We start from the raw sequence: 21,404 nt of genomic DNA, 5'->3' as shown, positions 1-21,404 counted from the left end.
GATCCATACAAGCCCCCAAACCTGGGTTATCCTAATCCCAACTCTTCCAGGGGCCCCAGCGCCCTCATCTGACAAATGCCACAATGGGGCTAGAGGCATGGTGTAGTTTTGTTTTGTTTTGCTTTTTGTTTTTTTTCTTCCAACACGAGTGTAAATGAGAGGGTTACTAAGAGTGTAGTTTTGGGGATGAGACAGGACTTGGGCAGGTTACCTAAGCTCTTGCTACCTTAGTCTCTCCATCTGTTCAGTGGGGAAAATAGCATCAACTTATAAGGCTGAGAGAGTCAAATGAAATAATACATGGAAATAGCTTGGGACAGTGCCTGGCACAAGCTAACTCATCGGTAAATATTATCTTTAGAGGAATCTGTTTACCCTTCTACGCAGAAAGTTTGCTGTCCTTGGCTCTTGCACCTATGTATCTGCTTGCCTGAAATGATACTGCTATCAGACAGTATGATTTCAGAAATACGATAGCCCATGGCAGCACTGAGCAACACAGTCCCACTGCCGTGGCCCCCACTACAGAAGAGCTAAGAAATACCAGGTTATGTTTTATAATCAACATATACACCATAGGGGAAAATATGAAAACTGTTGGAAGCAGATACGATAGCCGTGAATGTTTGATTTCATCAGTCTTACTGTATTAAGTAAACGGAGTCTTTATTAGCCAGTAGACTAGAGTGAATGGACAGCCATTCGCTCCATCCATTGTGTTCCTAAAAGGTTGTGATTATCACTGCTCTCACCCTAGGCCAACAAGATTAGGGGCTCTGGCAACAACCCCAGGAGCAAGGCCAGTGATGGCCTTTGGCTTTTGAATACATTGTGCCCCCCCCACCCCCCCACCCCCCGCCCCGCAACCGGCTGAGAAGCAACACTTGGAGAGAGAAGCCCTTGCATCCCTCGTTAACTCTACAACATAGTGTGGTAGTTACCAAGAACCTCTCACAAATGATGTGCTGTGCCATGGGCTTTGAGGATCCAAGGCACAAATAAGTTTTGGTTCCTGTGCCCAAAATATTTAGGAGGAGGTGATGCAGGATCCATGAGTCTGGCTATGGGCCGGGAAGTTAGTGGGGCAGGGCAGTATGTGAATGACCAGGAGGAGGGACTGAGCCAATGCAGGGAGTGGGTAGGAAGCCAATGCAAGGTCAGGGGTGTTAGAAATGGAAGAAAATATACTGTGGCAGCTGGTGGACAGGGCTTAGTGACTCCCTTCTTCCTAGCCAGCGGAGTGTGAGGGAGAAGGCGAAGGGAAAGATTTCTCAGGTCTTCACTTGGGAGTGCACTAGACGATGGTGGGTCTGGGGGAGGAGCATTTGGGAAAAAGATAGCGGTGTGTCTTGGAACATGTTGACTTTTGGGTTTGTGTGCAGAACCTCTTCCAGTTCCGAGGGATATCCTCACCCATAATTTGCTGTAGCCTCTGAATGGCCATAAACAGGTGATTCTACAACAGTGTTTCCCTGCTGGTAACTATATGCATCATCTTGGCCTCGTAGCGCCTACATTATTTACCTAAGATTTTTCTTTGAGTTGACTCACTTTTTCCCCACGTTTTAAAAATGGAGCTTCATTAAAAGCAGCAGGGTCCAAGAAATCGGTTTTCCTTTTTTACATCTACGACGCATATATATTTTAAAGCCTATTAAAATGAATAGTTTAAATACTAAAAAATGGATGTTATTTAGCAGATGTGAGATGGGAACTGAGAAGGAGGTGCAAACACCCTCTCAGGAAGTGAGGAGGAGGAGTCATGTGAGTTTGGTGCTGTGATGAGGTGTATAAACCATCTTTATGTAGATATATGGTGTACCCACAATAAATGTTCATTTCCTATAGCCCTTCCACTGTCCTATCCTAATTTCGGTCCCCTCGCTTCAGTACCAATGCAGAATCATTTGGTGGTGCCCTGTGGGTGACTGAGCCATGTGTGCCCATGCACTGCATGCCCACCAGGCTAGGACACAGGAGCCCATGCTGGAGGCTCCCTGATCAGGAGTGACGGCCCTGTGTCGGGGTGGCTGGCGTGGCCTTCTTCTTAGCATCCTCCCTGGCCTGTGGGGTCAGAGCGCTCCCCCAGAACTGCGCAACGGCGGAGGGACCTCCTCAGACATTTCCCACTTCCCGGTGCCCAGGAGTGGTTGGCTTTGGCCCGCGCTGGCTGCAGGAGTGCTGGAAAAGGGTTCTGGAGGGAGGCCGCTCCAGGCCGCCTGGCTGTTCTTTTGTGTTGTGTGTGTGTTACTGACCCACGATAAGCACTTCCTGTTCCCATTGATTATACACAGATCCTGCTTCCTTTCTCCTCAATACCTGGGATGCTTTCCAGCTTCTCCTCCCACAGGGGAAAATCCGTAAACTGCAGAATTCCCAGGCCTTCTTCTTGGTCAATGGGCTTCATGCAAGTCATTATTCTTTTTGCTGTCCAGTCACATTCTTTGTGGCTCCTTCACCTCTGTCTGGAAACTTAGTTCCTCATTGTGCCAGCCTAGAGACAGATATTCCCGAGGCCTGGTCCTACCCTCCCTTCTTACTAGCCAAAATATCTCTATCTACCTTCAGGCATAAATCAGACTGAATAAATAGACTGCACCTCCCAGATCAATTTTAATCAACTGGTGGCTGCCTGGTGTATTGGGTTGAAGATTGAGTGTCCACCAGGGCACAAGAGGGGGGCGTGGCAGCCTTCATGCTCTGTATTTGCTACCCCAAGATTCCAAGGTGGGATTGAAGCTTCTCGAAGACCAAAAGCATGCTCTTACACCCTTTGAGTCATACCGTAACAGTCCAAAGCTCTGTATCCTGGTGCTTCATGACCATGGGAAACCCTAAATCCAGAGGCTTCCAGCAGACTTGTTTTCCCCCATTGTTATTTATTTTTATTTTTAAAAGATTTTATTTATTTATTTGACAGAGAGAGAGGGAGGGAGGGAGACAACACAAGCCAGGGGGAGAGGCAGAGGGAGAAGCAGGCTCCCCGCTGAGCAGGGAGCCCGATGTGGGTCTCGATCCCAGGACCCTGGGATCATGACCTGAGCGGAAGGCAGATGCTCAACCAACTGAGCCACCCAGGCGCCCCTAGTTTTCCCCATTTTCTAAAATGAGGTTGATAATACCTGCCTTATCTTTATCTAGGGGTCAATAAGACGAAATGAGATAATTCATATAAAATGCTTTAAAAAGTAAAATGACTACAGAAGTGTATCCTGCCTGTGTGACCCAGCTCTCCTGCTACCTCCTGCGAGAAGTTTTCCAGTTTTTCCGTGAGAATCCTGCCCACCATAACTCATCTTCTGGGAGCCTGTCATTTGCTGACTTACGTTCTCGTTATTTCAGTGCTTAAAAAAAATCTCCCCTGTGGCATATCATGCACAGAAACAGTTTCCTTGTGCAGAAGGTGCCCATGTCCCATTAACGGAGTGCTCTGTGCAGAGCCTTCACGGCATCTCGGTCCGCTCTGTAAGTAGGCAGTTCTGGAAGAATGGGAAGCCACCTGCCACCTTTAAATAGCTTAGTTTTATATTTTAGAAAGGTACTTCTAGGGGCAAGTGACGGATGGACTAGAGGAGATGGGGAGGGAGACAGATGCAGTGGTGACACCAGGGGGCAGGATTTGGGATACCTTCATCTCTATCTAGCACCCTCTTCTTTGATGTGGACGCTGGACATTTTGTCAGTCTGAGGCAAAGTAACGTGCACCACCACCCCCTTCAGCCCGGCTTGCTACCTCCTAGCGCTTCCTAGACAGAGCCTGGAGCAGAACTGAACCAGAGCCAGGAGACCAGAAGCAGACCAAGGGCTCTGCAGTAGCCCTGCCACAAAATGAGGAGGGCCTGAATCCCTAAAATCTAGAAAGAGGCCTAGAATCCGTGGAACTTGTTGGCCAACAGGAGGTGGGGGAAGCCAAGACATGAAGGCAGATTTTGAGCGTTCCAGTTGGGAAAACTGAAGGCAGGGGCTGGGGAAGGAAGATTAAGCAAAGATTAATTTTTAATAGCTTTGCTTGTTACTCTTGCTGTGATAAGTACGGTGCGTTGTAACTCATGAAGAGCCACGGAGAGGGAGCTCTCCCCGCCCCCTCACCCCCCTCACCCCCACTTCCTCTGGGCCACACACATCTTTTGTCTATCCTTCAAATCATTACCTGTACACATGACAATTCCCAGCCTCACTTAGCAAGAGAAATGCACATTGGAACTAGAAGGAGCTACCGTTTTTCACCTGTCAGTTTGGCAAAGGTCAGTATGTTTGATGATACTGTGGGCAAGGCTATAAGCTCTCTCATATGTTCCTGGTAGCAGTGTAGGCCGAGAAATTTGATAATACTTCCCCAAACCCAAATGTACGTACCTTTGACCTAGCAGTACCCCTCCCAGCTGGGAAAGGGTCCTACAGCTGTGTTCCTACGTGAGCATAATAATGAGTGTTGGGGACATTCGCTGCAGCAAAGACCGGGAAGCATTTAGATGTCTGTGCATCTGGGCTGTTCGTAGATCATGGCATTTCTGTACAGCGGACACCATGGAGCCGTTCCCCAGAATGACTCAGCTCTGCTGTGTTGCTAGGTCATCAAGATGGGGGTGCATACGTGCAGGCCAGAGAACAGGGCACAAAGCTGTGCAGGGGCAGAGGCTCTTCGGGCCAAGTCTGAGCCCACCATGGGGGCCGGGATGGGTGATCTTCCCCGAAGGGAGGGCTGCTGCCCGTGTACAGCAGAGATGACCATGATAAGGCCCAAGGCAGAAGGGGCAGGAGAGAGGATCCGACAGGGTTCCGCTGAGGGGAAGGAGGGCCGGGTGTCCAAGGCCACTTCGTACCAAGAAGCTGCTCTGTGCTGTGTATGTCACCTTATATGTCAGGCAGGGAGCACAGAAACTGCCCGGGCCCAGCAGACCCCAAGATCACAGGCAATGTGAGAAGCTGCCTACACGGAGGAGGCCTGTGGTTCTGGGCTTCAGAAATGAGGACCCAAAAGCAGTTTGACTCTTTTTGAAAGAAAAACCTTTGGGGGCAGAGGTCCCGGCTCCTGCATTAAGACGTCGGGTCCGCTTCAGCCGAGGCCCCCGCACGTCAGGCTTCCAGGAGTCCGTGGCCAGAGCTCCCCGCAGCTCCCGTCCGCTGCTGCCCAGCCAGCCCTTAGCCTCTCTTGCCAACGCTGCCGGCAGGGACCCACCGGGTGGCCTGGAATCAGCCCCGGTGGGAATATTTGCGCCGCGGATACCAGCAGAGGCTACAAAGCGGGGTTTGTGTCTGTGTGTTTGCTCAGAGAGCTGGCTGTCACACGTGTCCTAGCACAGCCCTGAGCAGGACCTCTGCGCACGAAGCACCCGGAGAAGAGTGATGGTCAAACTCTCTGTTACTTAGCTCTTCCCTGGCCCTGGGTGGGTAAAGTGCAGGTGAGAGGCTCATTGAACAGAAGTAACTTTAAATCTTAAGGACCACACACATATTTCCTAAGAGCTCTCCATGTGCTCAGCCCTTTGCTTGGTCCTTTCCCAAGTGGATGCTGCATGCAATAAAAAAATTCTGCCAGGTGGTAGGTGCTATTATTCCCACATTACAGGTGAGAAACCAGAGGTTCTGAAAGGTGAGGTAGCCTCCTCAGGTCCACTGCTTGTGAGCAGGGACCAGCGAGGACTCCTGAGTCTGTTTATTGAGTCTCTCCACACATCTCCACTCCCAGGAACCCCCTGTGGTGTAGACAGACATTCCATTTTTTTTCTTCCAGGGGAGACCATCTGGCCAGGTCCCTGCCTTCAGGCCACTGAAGTAAAATACCCCCATTTTAAAGGTGAAGTGATCGAGGGGCGCCTGGGTGGCTCAGTCGGTTGGGCGTCTGACTCTTGGTTTTCACTTAGGTCGTGGGATTGAGCCTTGTGTCAGGCTCTAGGGAGTCTGCTTGAGGATTCTCTCCCTCTGGCCCCTGCCCCCCACGCTGTCTGTCTGTCTGTCTGTCTGTCTCTCTCTCCTCTCTCAAATAAATAAGTCTTAAATAAAGGTGACATGATCGAGTCCAGAGAGGTTAGAACAAGCCTGGAATCCTGGTCTCTCGCTTCCCACACTGTGTCCTTCCACCACTGGAAATCGGCCTCGGAGGGGAGCCAATTTTTAAAAACTAACCTTTGGTCAAGTCTGGTACGCGGAATTGCCAGATTCTCCGAGTTGGAAGAGGAAGAGAATAGTTTAAGGCCCTCCAGGAAAGAAGGGAATTATTTGAGGAAATGGGCAGGGAATAGGTGTTTATGGGAAAACTGAAACCTAACCAACCCACTCTTATTTTTGAGTTTACTCTTCAGTCATGAAATATCTTTAGAGTCCCTCCGCTGCCAGTGCACGGGAGGGGCTCCAAAAATATTTGCTGACCTAAATGCTGTGACAGGTGCTTCAGAGAAAAGTCATTTTGTTGGTTTAAAAAAACACTGCGGAAGTGTGGTTCTAAATAACTTTTCCAAGGAAAATTATGTGTGTCTTATTACATGAAAAAGTAGCTTGTATTAAGACATTTTGGATTTATTTGTAACAACCCACCTATTAGCAAAACCTTAAGAAGGAACCCCACCTTCTACAAATGAGTGAAACGAAGAGGGTGACCGTGTTTGGGCTTTAGTTCAGCTGCAGAACGAAGCAAAGGTAGAAGCTACTCCTCTTTAGAAAAGAAAATAAGGGATAAGAGTGTAAACTTTGCTTTTTATACTTCTGCTCTTGGAACTTCGTCTAATCCATCATGTTTGGAAACCAGTTCTAAATACTTTCATTTTATCTTCAGTGATTTCCTGAAACGAAACATTTGCTCTTAGTTGGGAGAGTGTTTCTGTCTCCCCACTAATGAGCCCATTGCTCAATGTCGGTAGACTTTCAAATTTAGATCAACTTGTGTCCATTTTGACAGAAGTTAGAGGATCTTAAACAGGCCTCCAGGAACTGACAGGGTTGGGCGTCACAGCCAAATTCTTGGCAAAAGAAGGCCAATTAACGTGAGAACCAATCACTCAAGGGTGGAAAGAGCTCTGTTATGTGCGTTCCACATCTCTAAAGGATTCAGAAAGAGACTGGACAACCCAGTGTTACAGACGTGGAATAAGGGCTTAAGCTCAAGATGGGACAGGGTCTGGACACATCGTGAATGCTGGCTTCTGGGCAAGGACTGGGGATGTGGACGTGACCCTTGAGGAGCTTATAGTCCAAAGCGTAGACAGAATTTGCAAATGGATAACAACAACACAGCATGAAGAATGTCATGGGAATACCAAGCTCAGCTGAGGCACAGAGGTGAGAGTGCTTTACTAGTGCTCTTTGTGGGGAGCTGGGAAGGTGACCTTGGGACAGGATTTTGAAGAAGGGGTTAGAGTTCCCTGCAAGTAAAGGATCCTCCAAGCTGGGGAGCAGCCGCGCAAATGGCAGAGTTTAGTAGGAACTTGAGTGCAGTTTAGTGTTAGGGTTTAGGGGAGCTGTGAGGGTTGAAGCTGGAAGAGGATAGGTTGGCCCCGGATTGCTGGGGACTTTGGGGGCTCTATCCCTTGACCCCGGCAGCCAACCAGGAAAGGATTTTCAGCAAAGAAGAGATCTGATGAGTTAGTTGGATTTTTTTTTTTTTTTTTTTTTTTGGTGTTTTGTGTGTTTAAGTAGGCTCCATGCCCAAAGTGGGACTCAAACTCACGACCCTGAGATGCAGGATCACGTACTCTACTGTCTGAGCCAGCCAGGCGCCCCCTGATGAGTTAGTTTTTAGAAGCTAAACTCTTAACAGAATTTGGGGGAGCCATTGCAGTAGTCCTGATGAGGAATGATTAATTACATCCCCAACTGTGGCAGAATGGAGAGTAAAGAGAAACTCATCATTGGTTCACATTTTTTTTCATTTATAATACAATTCTTCACATTAAACTACTGCGTTTTGCACAATGTCCTTGTCACTGTGTGGTGGACAGCCGTGTGTCTGCCTGTGGGCTTGGCTTTCTAGCCTGCTTTCCTGGGTGGCCACACGCACCACACAGTTTCCTAAGAGGGAGGTCTGGGAAAGCCCTCTTCTCTATTCAGGGGGGCCTGGCTTTGGGGCCCCAGAGGGTCTGTTTATCACTGGAGACCAGAGAGGCAGGAAAGACTGGTCATCTAAACTGGGAGGCTTCTGCTGTGGAAACACAGAAACCGTGAGAGGGGAAAGCTCAAGGGAAGGCCCTTCTTTCTGCTGCAGGCTTATCGCGATCACCACGAAGTGGAAGTTCTGTGGGGCGGGGTGTTCTCACCTGGGAAGCCTTTGGAGAGGACTGGTTTCCTTGCTTCCAACTGTAGCGCACTCCTTCTGGGAGCATTGCTGTTGATTGTGTAACCTGAAGCTTTGCTTCCTCTCTTGCCCGGGCCCTGCCTAAAGGGTTTTCTGTGAGAACGTGTGAATGGGGAGAATGTGGGCGTTACCCAGAGTCCTGTAGCGGCCTGTCCACACCAGCACCACAGCAAGCTTGGAACGGGGCAGATGGGGGGGGGGGGGCGCTGCCTTCTGGGAGGTGGAGGGTTAATCTCCGTAGCTCATTGGCAGTTCTGCCTCTGTCCAGGGCATGCTGGGATTTCCTCCCAGCTGTTTTACATCATGAAGATTTGTATGTTGGGGAAATTCCAGGGCACAGCTGCAATTAATCTGCTGCACAGTCTTCAAGCTAAGCAGGGATCCTGTAGGACCGAACCTCCGCCTCCCTGCAGGAAAGGGGGTTCTGGCTGTCCAGTGAGAGCACCCTCCAGAGAGACCCTTCCCTGGGCCCGAGTCGAATGGAAATAGCCCACCTGGCCAAGTATTCACCCTAAGGAGGGCACTGAGGAGGGGCCAAGAAGGAGAAAGGGACCCAGAGCATAAAGAAAAAGAGGTGCAGCCCCCTTTATAAATCATAAAGCCAAAATAACACTGATAGCAACCCTTGATAAAGATAGCACAAAAAAGAAAACTTTTGCTCGCTCTTACTTAGGCACGGAGAAGTAAAAATCTTAAGACACTCGTGGTTAGCATTCCACAATACAGTGCAAGAACGAACAAGCCACCATGACCAGATAGGGTTTACCTGGGGAATGCGAGGGCGCTTTCGTGTAAGAAAAATCTATCCCCGTGTATCCGTATCACAACTGAGGCAAATAAGAGAAACCACATGACCGTCTTGGTAGATCGGAGAGAATTCAACGACTATTCGAGTGAAAATGATTTATTTTTATTTTTATTTTTTTTAAGATTTTATTTATTCATTTGAGACACAGAGATACAGACAGAAAGAGAGAGCATGAGCAGGGGGAGAGGCAGACAGAGAGGAAGAAGCAGGCTCCCCGCCGAGCCAAGAGCCTGATGCGGGGCCCGATCCCAGGACTCTGGGATCACGACCTGAGCCCAACCATCTGAGCCACCCAGGCGCCCCAAGAGTGAAAAAGATTTAAAACCAGGAACAGAACCATCCTTCCTTAATGAGGCCAAGACGGGTTCTAAACCACAGCCTCCGTCTGCTTAACTGTGAACCACAGCAGCACGGTTTCCCCGAGTGTGTTCTGTGGAACCCCAACCCCCAGAAAGAGTTTCCCAGATTCAGTAAGAGTGGGCAACTGCGTCTCTGTTCTGTCTCAGAGTCACGACGTACAGTGGCATATTGAGCAGCTATGTAACTCAAGAGTGGTTCTACTCACCATTTGGGTCTGGTTTTTTCTTCCTGTTTTGGGGTATCAGAAGAGAGACTTGTCCCACAGACAGCATCCCATGAGTGACAGCCGTTGCTGTTGCTTGGTCATCGGTTCCGTCGATGCCGCCAGGTTCCATGTTCTAAACTCCAGAGAGCATCCCCAGCAGGGAGGTGGTTTCACTCTGCTGCAGCCTGAGCATGATACAGTGGGCAGGAGCCAGTTGGGGTCAGCCAGATGGAGCCTAGACTGGGCTTGGAGAAACCAGCATTTTTAATTTGCCCACATGCCATTACCATGCAGAGAACCTACGCTCGGCCACACCTCTCTCAATCCCTAAGGACATGCTCCCACCAATAACTGGCCCCAGGGTGATTTGTGGGGCTGGATGAGAAGTGCAGCCAGAGTTTTATTGCCATTAGACATTGGGTTAGGCCTGACCAGCCTCAGCTCCACATCTCTCATGCTGAGGCGGAGAGGAGCAGAGGGGTGCTGCTGGCCCCTGCTGGCCCCTGCTGCCCCAAGTCATGGTCCTGGGAAGCTCAGCTGTCCCTATTCAATGCTCCGTTCTTCAGAACTGCAATCCAGAGGCATTTGATAGCTAAGCTACAGCGGGTTCCAATGCCTTTTTATAGGTCTTCCCCTACCCCCACCCCCCTTCATCACTTGTTTCAAAATCTTAAAAAGGCAGAACAAGTTAGAATGGGGGGAAGGGACAATCCTCCATTTCGCTGTTCCCAGACTGAATCCTTACTTGCGCACCTGCACCCCTACGCCCCCCAGATTGGCTGGAGAGGGAAGGGTCCTGGGCCAGATGTCCACTGTTCCCAGAACCGCTCTCCCCACCTGTCTGACCGATCTCTATGGGGCCAGACTTCGGTGGTGGATAAGGCTAAAGATCTTCACCCACTTCGAAGCTTCCAGGCGTCAGTTAAAGCCAATGAGTGAGAGGGAACCCTGCAGAGCAAAGAGGACAGTGTGGTCTCTTCCACCCATGGGCATTCCAGGCAGTGGGTAGCTAAGACACCAAGCCTGTGATGGACAACCGAAACCAGTAGCTCTTACTAAAAGCACTTGCTCCAAGCGTGTGTGTCTCTATGCATGTTTGTACCTTGAGAGCCCCAGTTCGAAGGCAGACCCTCATGTAGCTCTTAGTATATGAGGTACCAGCTCCTCAGCCACTCGAGCAGGGACTCTCCCTGAGGGACAGTTTGGCCGCTCCAGGAGACATTCGGCAGGCTGGAGACGACGGTTTTGATGATCGCAAACGGGCAGGAGACTGGGAGCTACTGGCATTTAGTAGGTAGAGGCCAGGGAAGCTACTCGACATCCTGCCATGCACAGGGCAGCTCCCACCATATCCAGCCCCAAATGCCTGTCGTGCCGTGGTTGAGAAACCCTGCGCTCGACTCCCACAAGCCTGCTCTGCCTCACAGCCTGAAAAGGTCGCTGATAATGTTCTCTCCTGAACTAGGATTCAGGGGGATTCCTCTTTGATCTAAGAACCTCCCTGGTAAGCCAACAAGAATGAAGAGTGCAGTGTGTGCCTTTAGGACTCCAGCTAGGAAACCAGATGCTGGTAGAGCTGGTGGGTTTCAGGAACCCTTCTACTGTGTTTCGTGTTGGGGTGGATTTGGGACACTTCTCTTTAGCACGTGATATTTGTGATTGTAGCTCACCTTCAGGAAATAAACAGAAATGCTCAGGGTGTTAGTGCTAGGGAAACATCCCCACGGGAGAACATTGATGTGTAAATATTCATCCAGCTTTGAGGTGGCCAGCCCTGTGTGAGACAGAAAGGGAGAGAGAAAAATCCAGGCTGGGGTAGGGGTGGGGTTTCAAGAAGGTGATGCTATGGAAAGTGTTATGACTCGCGTTGTAGTGAACAGTGTGGGGTTTGAAGTCAAGGGACCTCAGCTGCAGCTCCCCTCATGAAGTCGGGCTAATCACTCACCCTGTGTTTACCTCCATTAGCGCCTCCGAAAATTTGGGACAGTCACCTCTACTTACAACAGCAGGGTTGTTGTGAAGATGAAACCAGTTTACGTGTGTGAAAATGCTTTGAGGGGCGCCTGGGTGGCTCATTCGGTTAAGCATCTACCTTAGGCTCAGGTCATGAACTCAGGGTCCTGGGATCGATGACGGTCTTCCCACTCAGCAGAGAGTCTGCTTCTCCCTCTCCCTCTGCTCCTCACCACCCCCCACCCCCACTTGTGTGCACGTGTGCTCTCTCTCAAATAAATAAATAAAATCTTAAAAAAAAACAAGAAAGAGGGAGAGAGGGAGGAAGGAAAGAAGGAAGGAAGGAAGGAAGGAAGGAAGGAAGGAAGGAAATGCTTTGGAAACTGCCCGCATGGCACAAATGTTATTCACTGAGGAAATGAATTTTAACTAATGATTCCAGTATTTGTCCAGTCCTTTTAATTTGCCAAAGGCATTGAAATCCCAGTTAGTTCATCTAGAAAGTATAGGCTCTGCGTAGGGAAAGAAATGGGTGGGGGTGGGAAGGGTCAGCAGAACGCAGGGGCGGAATGATACTCAGTATGGCAGCAGGGAGGGAGGAAGGGGCAGGTACCAGAGGGCCTGGAGTGGAGACTGTCCTTATTTATAGGGCCCCTTAAATCCCCTCTTTCGTTCCCACTTCCCAAGCCTCCCACAGCCAGGCCTGCTTGGCCCATCTACCTGCTATCTGTGCGGCCCACTGGCCCTCTTTAAATGTGTCCTAGGGTTATTATCCTTGCCTGTGGACATTGTTTTGAAAGCCCAGACCCTGCCCTCTCAGTCCTTGTTTGTGGGTGATGAAGAGCAGAGGGGCACCACCCATCCTACTTTTCCAATTCTGGGCACTTAGCTCAAGGCCAAATCACGATTTCTTTTTCCCTGGAGTTGAATGACCAGAGCAAGGGAAAACTCAGAGACTTATTTCTGTCTCTCTGTGAAACTCTTCCTGGAGGCAGCATTTCTTATTGGAGGTGTAACTTTCAAAGTAACCTCAAGAATTCTGTGAAGAGGCTGCATAGCTGGTCCCTTGCCCAGAAGCACCGTATCAGTGTTGACACCGAGACAACATGTGTGCTTTTGCCCCTGGCGAAGACTAATGCTTTGCTTATGGAAATGATAGCTGCCGTTTATCACATGTCTCCCACGTGGGAAGGGTTGTGTTCTGTACTTGACATTGTCCCTAATCCTAACAACCGGCAAAATTATGGACCTAGCCTTGCCTTACAGATGAAGAAACTGAGACTCAGAGTTGTTAAGACACTTGTCCAGGGTTGCACAGCCTGGCAGAGGGAGACCCTGAACCCATGAGCATTTGACTCTGGAACCCAGGTGGGCTCACCCCAGGGCCCCTCCCCTCCTCCCCACTCATCCTCTTCCAGGCCCTCGCCAAAGACTGCTGTGCCAGGGTTGAGGAGAGGCTTTTAGTTTAAAGAAAGTGTGTGAGCATGTGTGTGTGTGTAGAGGGTTTACTATTGGGTTTGGATTAGTACAGGTAAGGTACTAGATAATCTTCTCAGAGTTAAGAAACGCTATAGCTAAAAGTTAAATCAGCATTGTTGAGTATGGACAGATATTACCCATGACCCTTCGAGTGTCGGGCAGATGGTTTTAATTCATTCACTCCCCAGATACTCCTGGAGGCCATGTCCTAGGGAGTATTGTGTGTGATGCTATAAGCGATGGGGATGAAGGGGGCAAGATCACCATCTGGGAGCCCTTGGTCCCTTGATGAGCCCTGCTTGTCCCATGACTAGAGCAGGCAGAACTTGACCCTCAGTGATCAGTTCTTTGGACACTTTGGCTGGTTGTGCTGTTTTGCGTGTCCCCCACAAAACGACGGGGGGGGGGCGCTGGTGGTGGTAGGGGTGACTATAAGCGCGTGCTCTCCGTGGAGATGATCGCTTGGACGCCGACCGGGGAGGAGCTCGTGCAGGTGCGGTGAACCAGCAGTACCCTAACTGCAGAGCTCCTCCTCTGCTCACTTGGGGGTGCTCGCGAGACCTCCTCTAACCAGCTGCCTTGTGTTTTCTGTCCCCTGTGCAGTACCTGCAGATGAAGTGGCCCCTCCTCGATGTCCCCTCCAGCGCCACAGTCAAGGACACCAGGTCACCATCCCCAGCACACTTGGTAAGTCTGTTTCCCCTTCAAGTGCCGGAGGGACACTGTCACTCACCTCAGCCCATGGCATTGCGTCCCCTCCGCCTTCCCGAAGCTGATGGGGCCTGGAGGTGCTGCTTCAAGTGTGTGTGCCTCAGGTGGAAGGCTGAGCGGTCAGGGGTGGAGCAGGGTTACCTGTGTGCTCTTCCGCCCCTCCCACCTCAGCACACGCGCACCTACCACCTGGGATGGATGGTGTGGGATTAGAAATGCCGGCCCCGCCCTGCCTGGCAGCCCTGGTCCTTCCCGCCACCCCCTCCCCCCGGGCCACCCGGGCAGCGGTGCTGTCCTTTCCCTCTGCTGGAGCTCCTTCTGCCTTGCCACTTCTCCTCATAGCTGCAGGTGATTACAGTTGAAGAGGCTCTTTCGTACAGGATTTATAGAAAAGAATTTATTAAAACATGTGCAAACAAGAACCCCAGCAGGGCCATGGAGGCCTTTGTGCCAAGCCCCGTGGCAACTCGGGCCCCAAAGGAAGATCGGGATGGTCCTGTGAGGCGGGGAGCAGTGGGGTCCAAGCAGGTCTCGCCTCTCCGGGGCTTGCAGGGGACTGACATCCAGAAGAGATGGTCCTGGGATATTGCATTCCAGGACTTTTTCTTAGGAGCTTGGGCATCCCTAGCCTTAAGACCCACACAACCCCGAAAGCTAACTGGTGTTATGCACTGTACAGTGAGCCTCAGAATCATAGAGGGTGCGGCTAGAAGGAAACCCACTGGCATGACCTACGCATTTGACAGACAAGGAGACGTGGGGAAACATGGTGTTGTTTAAAACATTGTTATGGGGCGCCTGGGTGGCTCAGTCTGTTAAGCGTCTGCCTTCGGCTCAGGTCATGATCCCAGGGTCCTGGGATTGAGCCCCATGTCGGGCTCCCTGCTCAGTGGGGCATCTACTTCTCCCTCTCCCTCTCCCTCTACCGCTCCCCCGCTTGTGTGCACTCTCTCTCTCTCTGTCAAATAAATAAATGAAAATCTTTTTAAAAAATAAATAAAAAATTGTTACGGAAAATTTCACCTGTGCCCTTTACCCATACTCCCCCTCATACTACACTGGGTTGTTTTAAAGTAAATCCCAGACATATTATTTCATCTTATTCAGAACATTTTAAGATACCCTGACAGCCCTTTTTCATTAAAAGCTTAGAGTCTAGTTGAGGAGAAAGAAGATGTAAGTAGAAGATAAATAAAGCCTCGGTGAGCCCGTATGATTTGCAGGTATCGTGCGAACGGCTTACAGAGGCAGAGCCCTTGCAGGTTTATAAAGTACATCATGTGTAGTTCTCAGGTGATGGTCCCTGCCGTCCACTGGGGAGACAAGTGGGGAGAGCTGTTTCCACCATCTCTAGGAGAGACCAGCAACTGTGTTGGGAACAGTGAGCTGTGTGGTGCGGGCTGCCCCTGAGAGGCTCTGTGGCCGCACACCAAGGCCTGAGCAGCCCCAGGAATAGGCCAGGGTGGTGTCTCTGGTCCCCCAGGGTCCCATTTGGGACGGCCGAACGCAAGGTCCCAGTGCCCTCTAGTGGTCAGTCGCGGTGGCGGACATGGCACCCCACATCCACCCTGCCACAAACCTGGCCTATCCCCTCCTGGCACAGCTGTCTCTCTACAAGTTTCTAGTCTTTGCTCATCCCCCACCCATCCTGCGGCGTCGCCCAGCCCACTCCAGCGGACCCCGAGACGCAGGGCCCTCCCTCCACTCCTCCCTCCACATACTGTCTCTGCACATTGTCTAAAATCTCCATCTATTTTTAGAGGAAGTGAGTTCCCTTTCAAACTAGCACAGGTACTCATTGAGCTTCCCATCCTTTCAGTTGCCCAGAGCCATCCATCTCTGAAAAATAAAATAAAAACCCTGTGCCCAGCCCTCCTCCTCCTGCGAGCATTATCTTATTTCCCTTGCGGGTGTTCACCACTGGCTTCTTCCACGAGAGCCCGACTCCCACCTCCACCACCGCATCCTTTGTTCTGCTGATCTCCTGCAGCCTGGCTCAGCTCGGCAACTGCCACCTCGTGCCCGAGTCCAAGCAGTGCCCCTGCTGTTGCTCAGCGCAGGTGGCATCTGTCAGTTTTTACAGCCCTCTGCTTCCTGGACTCCTCCTTTCACTCCACCAGGCGCCTGTACTCAGAGATACTAACAGTTCTTTGCCCTAAGCTTTCGTTCTCTTTCTAGACTCTTTTCCTTAAATGAATTAAGGTACCCATTCTCACTTAGTGAGTGACATAAAGATATATGAAATCCCTAAACTCTCAACAAGGTTCCATGCCTGTAGCTCCAACAGCCAAGCAAACATTCATCCATCACAGGAATGTTCTCCGCAGACGCTAATTCAGCGTGGTGGTGGAGCAGGGGCTCCTTACTTTGTCAGACTGGAGAAGCTTGAACAGTTGACACATTGCACTGTAGATAACAAAATGGCTCATTTTCTAGTAAATTGTGGATTATCACACTGTGTATTCTAATATAAAAAAACAGAGGGGCACCTGGCTGGCTCAGTCAGTGGAATATGTGACTCCTGATCTTGGGGTCATAAGTTCGAGCCCCACACTGGGTGTAGAGATTACTTAAAATCTTAAAAAAAAAAAAAAAGCACAGGGGCACCTGGGTGGCTTAGTTGTTAAGCATCTGCCTTCGGCTCAGGTCATGATCTCAGGTCCTGGGATCCAGTCCTGCATCGGGCTCCCTGCTCAGCGGGGAGTCTGCTTCTCTGTCTTCCTCTGCCCCTCCCTTCTGCTCGTGCTCTCTCTTTCTCTCTCTCAAATAAATAAAATCTTAAAAAAAAAAAAAAAAAGCCGAAACACACCTCAAAAGCTTAAGAAACATGTATTGGGGGAGACCTTAACGTTACCTTGCAATGCTACAGATACGGAGAAGACCTCCATTCTCAGTTTTCACGTCGGAGCGTCTCATTCCGATTCTGAGATATACGTGTGTGTAGGAGCAAAGCCTGACACAGCCAGGGAGCACCATCTACGTGTCGGAGGGTGTTAATTAACACCGTGGGCTTGAACCCCAGCCCTGCCTCTTCCTATTGGTGCAGCCTTAGCCAAGTGACTTCATCTCACATTGCTTTGGTTTCCTTGTCTATAAAATGGGAACCAGAAGAGGACTTGACCTCAAGAATTGTGTGTAAATGAGCCCATGCGTTGTGATGATTTTAGAATTGTGCCTGGCACAAGGTAAGCCCTCGGTGACGGTCAGCTCACTGCTCTCGCTACCACCACCACTGCTGCTCTTTTTAAGACAAGGAAAGAGCGATCCAAGTACTGTTTAATGAGCAGACCGAGAGGTGATGAGGGCCTGCATTAGGGGCCAGCTCAAGTGGACAGATCGAAAAGGTAATAGATAATGAGCCTATAGAATCTCACATCTACTCTGCCAAGGTTATGATTTAATAGGTCTGGGGTGGAATTGTTATCTTAGTTTTTTAAGCTCCCCGGGAGATTCTAAGGGGCAGAATGGAGAATCATTGCCCTAATTGTAAATCAGAGTCGAACGGGAAGAAGGAGCTAGAGACGATCCCAGTTTACTAGGTGCTAGCTTCTCGAGGCTGGAGCTGTAAGCAGGACTTGGAGGTTTCCGGAGGTAGTTATGGAGGTCTGGACACTGGCGTTTTTATTAGAAATTTGAAAACACTCAATTAGGAGGTTTCATTTAGAATCACAAGCAAAATATTTTAAGATGAGGTTTGCCCTGAGAGAAGGGCAAATGAAGGAAACAGCCTGCATACTTGGCAGAGATTTAGTGAGTCATGTCAAAGCTGCCTGTCAAGGAAATGTGTATAAACAAGCCGTAACCGGGCCAGGGTGGGGATGGAGTTAAGTGTTATTACTACTTGGATTTTATGCTTTAAAAACAAGCTCTAAGAATGGAATAGCTGTGATATTTTATATGTAACGACTTGTAATATCTGATCACTGTGATCTCCTTGCATGTAGACTGTTATCCAGACCCCTTGCTGCGGCCCCCATGTGCCTGGCCCCCGTCTTTCCCTCCTCTCTCCCTGGAGTACTGTGCCCAGCCACACAAAACAAATAGATGCACTTCTAGAACATAACCAACTCGAAGATAGGAATCACGTCTGCTCTGCTCACCTTCGTTTACCCCGCGCCTGTTAGAATGCCTAGCACAGGGTAGGTGATAACGGAACCCTGTGGATGAATGGAAGAATAACTCATCAGGGGAAAGGTGATACAGCCATAGGCCCCTCTCTCTCTCTCTTGCTCCATTCCCTCTTCTCATATGGGCCTTTTTTTTTTTTTATAAGTCTTTTTTGAAACCATGAAGGTAAGGCTTGTGCTATGTAGAACACTTGGGAAGATGCCAAAGTGCCCAGAAAAAGACCTACACACGTTTTGTGATACAGCACTTCATTCTCTTCTGTTTGTGCATGCACCTGTAAGGTGCTTTCTAGAAGATGACCAAAATGCTTCCTTTAAATAGTAAACACCCCGTTTTGCCGTTAAACATCGGGCCACTCTCAGAAACAGCTTACCGAGCCTCGTGTCCAAGGTCCGCTTGTCAGGCCAGTGCCTGGAAACCCTCCTTCTGAAGAAGGGCCGCCTTGCTGCTCTGCCTTTGAGCCGAGAAGTCTGGCTTTGCTGAGCATGCCAGTTCTCAATTTAAAACATTTATTGAGATGTCCCTTTTAAAATTGCACATAGGTTCTCCATCTTCTCAACAGTACACCTGCTGTGGACCCAAAGCACTTCAAAACTCATCCCATAGTCTGTTGCTGCTCTGGTCTGCCTCCAATACCGATTTCAATTCTTACTACACAGTATTAACTTTTTATTTTGACTAATTTTTAAACTTGCAGAAAAATTACAAGAATAATACAAGGAACTCCTATATGCTCTTTATCCAGATTCGGAAATTTTGCCCTATGCTTTGCCCCCCCCCCCCCCCCGTATATATGTGTGTGTGTGTATACATCCACATATATGTATGGATTTAAAAAAAAAAAAAACAATTTGAGAGGGGCGCCTGGGTGGCTCAGTTGGTTAAGCGACTGCCTTCGGCTCAGGTCATGATCCTGGAGTCCTGGGATCGAGTCCCGCATCGGGCTCCCTGCTCGGCAGGGAGTCTGCTTCTCCCTCTGACCCTCCCCCCTCTCATGTACTCGCTCTCTCTCATTCTCTCTCTCTCAAATAAATAAATAAAATCTTTAAAAAAAAAAAAAAACAATTTGAGAGTAAGTTGGAGACATTGTACCCCTTTACCCTTGAATACTTTGGATGTATTTCCTAAGAATGAAGATACTGTCTTAGAATGACCACAGGACAATTATCAAAATCAAGACATGAACATTTCATATTCCTCTCTAACCCACAATATATATTCAGATTTGGGCAAATGTCCCTGATAGTGTCCATCACGGCCATGTGCTTCTCCCTGGCCAGAGCTCAATCCAAGATCACATGTGGCATTTACTTGCCATGTCCCTTGTCTCCTTTGCTGTAGCAGGGTTCCTCAGCCTTTGTCTTTCCCGACTTTGACATTTTTTGGGACGCACAGAGCAGCTATTTTGTAGACTATCCCTCCATTTGGGTTTGTTTGTTTCCTCGTGGTTGGACTCCGGTCATGTGGTTTTGGCAAGAACCCTACTGCACTGATGTCGTGTCCATTCGTCCCCATAGCGGGGATGTCAGCTTCAATCATTCAGTTAAGGTGGTGTCTGCCATGTGTATCCACTGTGACCTTGCTCTCTCTCCGCTTGTAACTAATAAGTGCTCTCTGTGGGGAGAGGCTTTGAAGCCACGGAAGTGTCCTGTTTTTCATCAAACTTTGATGATTACCTACTTCCATCCCCTTGTTAGGTTCTGCTACTGAGCATTTAGCTTTGGGGAATTCTTCCTCCTATCTTCCCGCTCATGAATCTTACCGTAGAGCAGAATGGACATGGTGACAAGTCCAATCCACGCATTGATGACCCTCACAGAAAAGATGGCAATGGATAGAGAGGCACTAAAAAACCCAATCGACAAATAGTGTTCTTGACAAAGAGACCAAGCCAACGAAAACGATAAAAGGCAATGAATAGAAGTGAAACTGGGCTTTAAAAACAAACACTTGAATTTATAGATTGGAGGAGTTCACCTGAATTCTAGAAAGGAAATGAAAATTGGCATTCACCTATGGCATCCCGACAACGATTTGAATTGTGAGGGTTTAAGCATTTTTTCCTACAAGCATTTATGCAGGAAAAAAAAGGGCCAATGTCAAAGAAACAGAAGTAAAGGTAACGTCAGGGTTTTCTTTTGCCATTTGCGATGCCGGCAAACACTGGGACAGGGAGAGTTTTGATAAGGAAAGATTTATCCCAAGAATTTTATGTGCAACCCTATTTGCAAGGACCTCAAAAATATGGCCCTGCTTAGAAGGACCCAAAACACATTCCAGTTCCCTAAACATTCTCTCTCACCCATTGCCTGGCTTTGTCTTTACGTCTTCTGTGGCTTGCCACCTATGAGGAGCTCAGAAAGCATTTAATACAGTAGTAGAGACCCTCCTGTCCTCATTTTCTTCTCTGCTCCAGTCCACTGGCGTCCTTGTGGCTCCTCAGACATGCCAAGCATCTCACAGCCACCACGCTGCTATTCCTTCTGCCAAAATGCTCCTCCCCCACCTGTCCGCGGGCCCCGCCCCCCACTTCCTTCAGGTGTTTATTCAAAAGTCATTTTCTCCTCAAGGCTTTCCCTGTTCAACCCCTTGCCCCTGACTTAGTGTTTCTCAATATCTAAGACATTATTTTTTAATTTTGCTTATTGTCCATCTCTCCAATTAGAACATAGGTACCATGAGAATCGGTATTTGTGTCTAAATAGACGAGTCTCTAGAGCATTCGCAAGACCCGGAGCAGTACCTGGCGTATAATAGGTACAACAAAATAAACACCTGTTGCTCCCCACCCCGCCGTGGTGAGACAAGAAAGGAATTTATCTGGTTGCTCCTATTGCTGTGATTAATGGTTTCTGTAGGACCAGCCAGTTCAGCACTTCATCCATGCGATCAGAGGCCCAAGATTCTTTCCATCTCTGCTCGATCAGCCTCCAACCCTTTGGCTGCCCAACTCGGTGCCTGCTGTGTAGACAGTCTCCACAGACATTTATCCAATAAATAAAAGTGTGGGTTTCCATTTCTCTCAGCAGAGGAAAATTCTGTATAAGAAACATACATTCAGGGGCGCCTGGGTGGCTCAGTCGTTAAGCGTCTGCCTTCGGCTCAGGTCATGATCCCAGGGTCCTGGGATCGAGCCCCACGTCGGGCTCCCTGCTCTGCGGGAAGCCTGCTTCTCCCTCTCCCGCTACCCCTGCTTGTGTTCCCTCTCTTGCTGTCTCTCTCTCTCTCTGTCAAGTAAAATCTTTAAAAAAAAAAAAAAAAAAAAAAGAAACATACATTCAGACTTCCTTTCTTTAATAAGATACAATGACAGAATGGTAAAGAGTGTATGTTTTGCCTTTCAAGTAGTATTTGTTAGAGAGTGTATGTGTGTGTGTACATACAGAGAGAAAGAGAAATGAGGTCCCACCAACTTAAATTAGGTTCCTCTGTGGCCCTAGTTCTACTATATATAAATCTTTCAATCTTATTTT

General features: G+C 49.1%; 1 protein-coding gene across 1 annotated transcript in view; it reads left to right on the top strand.

Moving 5' to 3' along the window:
• TCF7L1 (transcription factor 7 like 1) overlaps positions 1-21,404 on the top strand; it is a 150,294-nt gene that overhangs the window by 116,688 nt on the left and 12,202 nt on the right. The window contains exon 4 of the mRNA XM_032410569.1: positions 13,696-13,779. Within this exon, the coding sequence (XP_032266460.1) occupies positions 13,696-13,779 (84 nt within the window). The remainder of the gene's footprint in view (positions 1-13,695; positions 13,780-21,404) is intronic.

The sequence above is a fragment of the Phoca vitulina genome, unplaced genomic scaffold, assembly GCF_004348235.1.
Source record: "Phoca vitulina isolate PV1807 unplaced genomic scaffold, GSC_HSeal_1.0 scaffold12, whole genome shotgun sequence".
Lineage (NCBI taxonomy): Eukaryota > Metazoa > Chordata > Mammalia > Carnivora > Phocidae > Phoca > Phoca vitulina.
This window is presented reverse-complemented; position numbering and strand designations above follow the sequence as displayed.